This window comes from Hypomesus nipponensis, chromosome 12 (assembly GCF_054491055.1).
Source record: "Hypomesus nipponensis isolate SF chromosome 12, ASM5449105v1, whole genome shotgun sequence".
NCBI lineage: Eukaryota > Metazoa > Chordata > Actinopteri > Osmeriformes > Osmeridae > Hypomesus > Hypomesus nipponensis.
Window position 1 is genome coordinate 9318610 of NC_140372.1, and position 7770 is coordinate 9326379.

Here is a 7770-nt window from a genome sequence, read left to right on the forward strand (position 1 = left end):
GGGGGTGAGGGTTGAGGATGACAGAAGTTTCATGCAGAGGGACCAAGGGAGTGTGCGGTGACATGGGGAGGGGGGCACATTTCTAGGTCGGGATGGGCCGGAGGCGGAGCTGGGTAATGCATCATTCTTGTCTGTCTCCTGTGGGGCAGGAAGGGTGTCAACACTGGTGCCTGACCAGCTGACAGCCTCCAGCCCACCAGCATCCCCTCCTGCCAAACACACACCAGGCCCAGCCCTCCTCTTCACCCATGGAGCCATGGGGATTGCCTTTTTAGGAGACACCTGATCGCAGTCAAGTGCTGCAGATAAAGATGTGTGTGTGTGCGTGCACTGAGTGACTGACTGGCAATAAGGCCGAGAGACTATGAGAGCGAGGGGTGGGGAGAGAGAGAGAGAGAGAGCTACTGTTGATGAGACATGTCAGAGGCACCTCCTCATCCAACACCAGGACTAGGGACTACCAACAATGCACACACACACACACACACACACACACACTATCAGAGAGTCTGGGAGCAGCTAGACCGCAGAGAACCTTGCGTGGAAGTCAACATTGTATTGGACTTGGGAACCACCAGTAGAAGCTTAATGAATTTGAAGATCCATAAGTAGATTTGTTGAAGGTGGATGGAGGGCAGTGGAGGTTGAGTTGATGTTTTGACGAGGGTTGAACTTGTACTGGATTTGTGAAGCATATTCAGCTAGTGGGAGATTTAGAAGGTTTTGTGTTGGAAAAAGTATTTTTCGGGAGACTGGCCTGTTGTACCCGACTTTTTGGAAAGACTGTCAAGGATCCTGATGGAGAAGTTTCAGGCTGGTATGGTGCTGGGGGCCGTCGGTGATGCCCTAGGTTACCGCAAGGGCCGCTGGGAGTTCTGCACGTCAGGGCGCCAGATCCAGGCGGAGCTGGAGACACTGGGCGGACTGGGGGCCTTAAAACTGGACCCCGATAACTGGCCCCTTAGCGACGGAGCCCTGATGCATATGACCACTGCTGAGGCACTTGTCACAGGTGAGGACGTCTTTGGTGGTGGAATGGTGAAGTTGTGTCATTTATTTTTGCTTATAGTAAGACCAAATGTGTGGCTTCATTGTTCACATGCATAGTCCCAACATGTTAAACACATATTGTTTATTTTCATGTTTTGTTGCCTCTTTGAATGTTAACAAAATAAAATCATCACTCATCACACACTACAGTCCACACCTGTCTGTCTGGACTTCCATCTCTCTGAGTTTACAGAGACCAGAATAGTAGTCTTCTAAACTGCTAATCGCTAAGGGACAATATTTCTTTACGACAGAGCTCGATGACACCGCAATCCCCTTTCAGTCATAAATGGCTCATCAACCGGCGCAGATTGCCAAACAAGCGCAGCCACAAATATGAATGTCAACGCCGCAACGCTTCCCGTCTCGGTCTGTATTACAGACGGGAATGTCTCCGCAGGATTTGGGAAGAGGAGTTGCCAGGTTGGAAGAGTCCGAAATAGAATGTCCGGAAAACATGAGCCCCTCTTCTCCTTTTCGCTCAGAACAATAGCCCCGATGAGCCCACTGCTGGATTAGACTCGGGATTCCAATTCAAAGCCGGCAGCGCTCCCGTGATGCAGGGATGACAGTCTTTGGGATTAGACCTCTGCTTAGACACATTCCAACACAGTGGGCTACCACCAAAACCCCCTCCATGAATCACTGAAAGGAAATACAAATGACCACATAGACACACAAAGATTAATCTAATGTGTCCCTTCTGAATCTGAGTGTGGAGAGGTCTGCGCTACCTCACTGGCCATCACACAAACCTGTCACAGTAGAGTGGGAGAACCGAGATTCATCATGTTCCAAAAAAGCCCCCTTAACAAATACAGATTTTCATGTTCCGCATTGAGCAATGAGAGCTAAGCACAGTACAAAGTCCTTTTACAGTTTAGCACTAAACCGTTGTCGGAGCTGTGTTTTAAACACAACGTAAAACAGGCCTGCTAAACAGTGCAGTGAGAAAGCTTTCATCTCTTTGGTTTGGAAAACAAAGTAAGAAGATTGGTGGATAACCTCTCCCCCTTCCTCAGCCCCTGATTCCCAGCCTCCCTCTACAACTGTGGGATTCACACCCATGGCCTGGGAGACCCTTCTGAAAGCCCATGCTCTCTCTAAAGCCCTCTGATGCTATGTCAAAGGTGTTACTCCTCTTACACACACACACACACACACACACACACACACACACACACACTCACACACACACACACACACACACACACACACACACACACACACACACACACAGCTATTCAGGGTTTGTGGGGGCTCCACTGGTGGATCCCAGGAGCCCCTCTAATGTGTGGAAACAATCCCAACATCCCCAGCATTAAGCACCTGCCCTAGTCCTAATCTAGCAGCCAGCAGGCTGAGGCTAAATTTAGAACCACAACACCGACGACCCTCATCTGCCTGGCATGCTAAACATGCCAAACACCCTGCCAGACTGTGTGTGTGTGTGTTTCCAGACTACTGGTGTCTGGAGGACCTGTACAGGGAGCTAGTTCGTGTCTATGTGGAGGCCATGGTGTCTCTCCAGGGTCGCCCTCCCGACCCCGGCACTGTGGAAGGCTGTGTTCACCTCAAACCCCACAACTTCCTGCTCGCCTGGCACACGCCCTTCAACGAGAAAGGTCAGAGTTCAACATGCACCGTTTTGATGGATCACTTCCATTTAGAGGTCGTTGTCCCAAGCGTGGGCGCGCGTGTCGGTCATTCACCTTGAAGCTGTTTTCACCCACAGGCTCGGGATTTGGGGCTGCCACCAAGGCCATGTGTGTGGGTATGAGGTACTGGCAGCCGCAGAGACTGGACAACCTTGTGGAGGTCAGCATAGAGACTGGCAGGATGACCCACAACCACCCCACAGGTACTGGAAACTCACACCAGGCCTGAACTTCAGGAGAGTTATGGAAATGAAACCCCCACAGCCTCAAAGTTACTCGATGAATGTCCTCTCAAAAATCACTCGGCCCACATGCATGGTTCTGTTCACATCTTTTCAAGTGGCTTTGCTGTTGATGCTGTAACATGTCTGTGTCCAGGTTTCCTGGGGTCCCTGACCACGGCCCTGTTTGCCTCGTACGCTCTGCAGGGTAAACCTGTGGTCAGTTGGGGTCGTGACCTCATGAAGGTCATCCCCAAAGCCGAGGAGTTCTGCAGGAAGACCATACGGCACATGGCAGGTCAGGTGTGTGTGTGTGTGTATGTCTGTGGTGAGAGGTGAAGAGACTAATAGAGGTGTGGGAATATTTCGCACTCAAAAAGGGCGAGAGTAAAATGTTAGTGTCCGTGTTCGAAAGAGAACACATCGTGTGTCTCTGGTGGTAGAAAATGGGTTCTGCTGGCGTGTTCCACTGCAGAGTACCAGGAGAAGTGGTTCTACTTTGAGGCCAAGTGGCAGTTCTACCTGGAGGAGAGAGGCATCGAGGAGGAGGGACAGAACAAACCTCTGTTCCCGGACCGCTATGACGCCGAGGAGACAGACAAGGTCACTCTCTCTCCAGACTAATGATTGAAAGAATGACCACCAGTGTGGGTGCAGTTTGTGGCTACTGGATGTGGCTGACGAGTTACCCTTCACACCTCTCCATGCAGCTGTACAAGCGCTGGAGCTCAGAGGGCCGTGCGGGGCGGAGGGGGCATGACGCCCCCATGATTGCCTATGATGCCCTCCTGGCATCGGGCTCCGACTGGAACGAGCTGTGCCGGCGGGCCATGTTTCACGGAGGTCAGAATGGATGTATTGTCCTGTCTGTTTGTCTACATATGTGTACGCAACTAGGCTATGCTAGCTTTGTCAGTGCCTCCTGACCCAGGCCATGTTGTTACAGGGGAGAGCGGGGCCACAGGCCTGATAGCCGGCTGCTTGTATGGTCTTCTCTACGGCCTGAGCCAGGTCCCTGCCGGGCTGCTCCAGGACCTGGATCGACGGCAGCGTCTGGAAGACCTGGGTGCTGAGCTGCACAGAGCAGCCTCTGCTGAGAAGATCATAGAGAAGTAACCCCGCCCTGGCTCTCTTCCGTCCCTGCCCTTCCCAGCCTTGATCCTACTCTGCCCTGCCTCTATCCTGCCCTGCCTCTATCCTGCCCTGCCCTGCCCTGCCCTCCCCCTCTTCCTTGTCCTTACGCTTTCTCTGAGGGGAACTTTACTGCTGTTCATAGTGCTAATTCTGGATTTAAAGTCAAGGGTAACCTCTACCTCAGGATGCCTCTGTCTGACCTACCCCTCTCTAGATTAACAGTTTTATTAATGTGAAGTGTATACCTTCTGAAAGGCTAGATGTATTTTGTTACATTAGCAATGTACAATAGAATCGTTCCTGAAGAACTTGCATGGTATTCTAATTTGAGATCACACACACGAGATGTTGCAGTGTAAACACTAGATGGCGCCAAAAACATTTTAGAGCTGTGGTTCACTGAGATGGGTAAGCATTAAAAGCTTACAGATATACTGTTAAATGTATGCTTGATTTTGTTTTGTGGATTTACCTTGACCCATCGGGTTTGTTGTAAATGTTCTAAGATTAAAGTGGATCTAACAACCTAGCACTACTGCAGTCCTTGTCTGTCTTTGCAACAGCCTTGACAGTGCATTAGACCTTTCAGATAGTACCTTCATAACCTGATTATGACCAACCTGGCAACCCCCTATTCTCTTTCCTGCCCTACTGCCCCACCCTTACTAAAAAGACTCTGTCAAAGCATTTCCACTAGCACATTCCCCTTTAATTGATTTGCACCCTCTCTACTTTTTCCCCCTTGCGACCCCACATGCATCCACTGTAATCGTAGGCCACAGCTCTTTTACATTTTATTTTGCAGGTAATTAATAAGCAGTGTGTTGTTATGGAAGTTAACAAAGTATTTGCAAGCAATGTAGCAAAAGTGTCAAAGTCAAGTGCCCAAACTCGCTGTTGCTTCGAACCTTCTAGAACGTTGTGTTCCTCCACAGTGCTCAGAGAACAGACCTCAAAGCCAGCAGAGCGAGCGTGGACGTCCCTGCACTGAGGAGGCTGGTCTTGGATAGGACGTCTCGCCCTGAGGTCAGAGGGGTTCTGGAGAGCCTACTTCAGTACCTGATCCAAGATCTACCCAACAGGGTCACCCCTCGGACCTGTGAGAGCCCGAGGCTGGCCCACAGTTTGCCTAGCAGGGCCCCAGGAACCACTAAGAGACCTGGGCTGAGGGCCGAGGCATCCCAGAGTAGACATGGAGCGTCACCAGTAGGGGGCGACGTTTCACGGCGCCTCACTTCTTTTCAGCTCCTCCAGGCCAAATTCCAGAGGGCCACCCCCAAACCTCCCCTCACCCACCGACGGGAGGTGGGGGCACTGTTCCTCCGGGTAGCAGGAGGAGGATCCTGTGGAAGTCAGAGCCAGGATGGAGAAGCTCCCAGAGGCAAAGGGGAGAACTGCAGGGCCCGGGCTGGGCGGGGATTGAGGAGAGGGGGCAGAGTGCAGGATATAGTGGCAAAGTTTGCTGCAGCGGAGCAGAGACAATGCGGAGGACCAACCCAGGAGCTTCCGATAAAGCCCAGTAAGATAAGAAAGGGACCCCTCTTATCCTCGCTGATGGAGAAGTTTGAAACCATGGCGACAGTGCATCGAAGAAGTGATTCCATTGGTTTGACCCAGAGCCCGCCTGGCAAGATTAAAGTATCTGGTAATATGAAGGAGATGATGGGTAGTCAGGAAGTAGTTCCTGAGGGGACAGGTCACACTGCCAAGGACCAAAGTCCAATGATCAAGTTGATCGATAGAGTCCCAAAGGAGCAGAAAGAAATCTGTCCTTCCAACGGAAAAATAGATGACATCTCACAGTTAACTATTGATTATAATAGTGAATCAACAATTATGAATACCAATCACAGAGTAAATGTTGAGTCTGCTGATGAGCAAATTACGGTGCAGGGTTCAGAGACCATGTTGAAAGTTCAGAGTGTTCAGAATTCAGAAGGGAGGGTTCAAAGTTTGCATGAAGACAGTGAAGTTCAAGCTTCAGAAAAAAACGATTTGGGTCAGAGGGTTCAATATGGCAAAACCGAGCTACTCTGCTCTGCAGCTGTGGAGGAGTGGTCACCCCCAGAGCGACAGACAGTCCTAGCCCAGACAGAGATGTCGTCAATTGGCTACGTGGTCACCTTCCTCCCCTGTGCCCCCGTGTGGGCCCTAGCCTGTGTGAATCAACCAACACAACAATACACAGGACAATCAAGACCCAGGACCCTGGGAAGGCTTACTGTATCACCCAAGGGAGGAAGGCTCTCTTGCAGCCGTGAGGCTCCTGACATAGTCCCTCTTGGATCATTGGTGGACGTAAGCAGCAGACCTGCTGCTGTGGCTACCTCCAGCAGAGGACACAGAGGAGTGCAAGCCAAGGTCCCCTCGGAGCCAGACTGGCCTTGCAGACAGCCAGATCCACTCCAAACCTGGTCCACCCAGAAAGGCATGCCCAGGTACTGCATCCCACGAGTCCATGGAGCAGAGCCAAGAGAACTGGATGCAAGCCACGACTCCCCATGTCTCCAACCTCTAACTACTGAATCCACGACCCCTGGAGCACCTGCTTCAGCTACGCCCTTTGAGTTGCCCCGGTCTGGTCCCAGCGCAAGTCTTTTGACATCAGAGCCTGCCAGAGAATACCATCAGGAGTCACAACCTCTGCTTTCTCACTGTCCAGATGCCAAACAGGAAGAAGTGCTCCCCAGGTTAATGTACAGACAGGGCACTGAGACGAAACATGAGGAAAGAGAGGGAAAGGATAAAAGTGTGACACATGAGCATTCAGATGACATCATCCCTCAACATAGCCCTAAAGGAACTGAGGACAGCAGTGAGGCATTGTGGGAAGGCAGATCTCCTCTCACCAATTTGATGGACACCACAGAAGCAGACAACCAGATTAATCTCAAGAAAGATAGAGAGAAACAAAACGTGAGGCCAAAGTACCGGACTATGAACTACGGCGACCCCTCTGTGAAACAAACCTACAAGCCCAAGATCATCCGCTTCACTGATACTTTCACCTTCTAGTTCTGGGCCTCTTAAACACTACTTACTCAGTGAAAGATAAAAGCCTCTTGTCTTCCTCTCCCCGTCAGCGAAACTGAGCATACATTCAAGGTCATGCTGCAGATATCATGTAACCTGCAAACAACCAATGGGTGGATGGATGTCAAGATCACACCATAATATGATGAGAAGGGCATTCTGTTTGCAGTTCTGCTCTCATTGTTACAGTGTGCACATACTTTGCAACCTGGGGGGGGCTGGGTGTAACAAAATAAACTTGCGTATGTGCGTTGTGTGTGTGCCCTTGCTCAAACAAAGCTTTGAAGTAGTTCACTGTGAAAGTTGCTACCTCAAGTAAAAGAAGTGTAGAAGTAGTGGGACTTGACTGTATTTGCATCATAATGTCAAACAATGTCTAACTAGGTCAAACAAGCCTATCATATCATCCACATCTCAGATTAAATATATCAGCCTCCATGCTCTGCGGTGTGCTTGTTTGTCATCCCAAACGGCTACCATGCCTATTACACTTTTTCATTTTCATGTGTCAATTCCATTAGACCAATATCAGAAGCAAAATTCATTCATGGACATTCATACCTAAAAGAGTAAACATCTTACGACCTCAATAAATTCCTTCAAATCAAATACTATTAGGAGAAATTATGTGCAAAACTTTTACTTTTGGGTAGATTATGTTTTACAGTGTTAAC

At 50.0% G+C, this 7770-nt stretch overlaps 1 protein-coding gene across 2 annotated transcripts; it reads left to right on the forward strand.

Moving 5' to 3' along the window:
- Positions 1-27: 27 nt before the first annotated feature.
- Positions 28-7524, forward strand: adprhl1 (ADP-ribosylhydrolase like 1). 2 transcript variants are annotated; one of them, XM_084667581.1, is made up of 8 exons: positions 28-1012; positions 2511-2675; positions 2786-2911; positions 3087-3227; positions 3405-3532; positions 3640-3772; positions 3876-4041; positions 4999-7524. In XM_084667581.1, exons 1-8 carry the CDS (start codon positions 799-801, stop codon positions 7076-7078), a joined length of 3153 nt encoding a protein of 1050 aa, XP_084523707.1. In that variant the 5' UTR covers positions 28-798; the 3' UTR covers positions 7079-7524. The 2 variants fall into 2 exon arrangements, with proteins under 2 accessions (XP_084523707.1, XP_084523705.1); XM_084667579.1 differs by lacking the exon at positions 4999-7524 and having other exon boundaries at positions 3876-4589.
- The last annotated feature ends 246 nt before the right edge of the window (positions 7525-7770 follow it).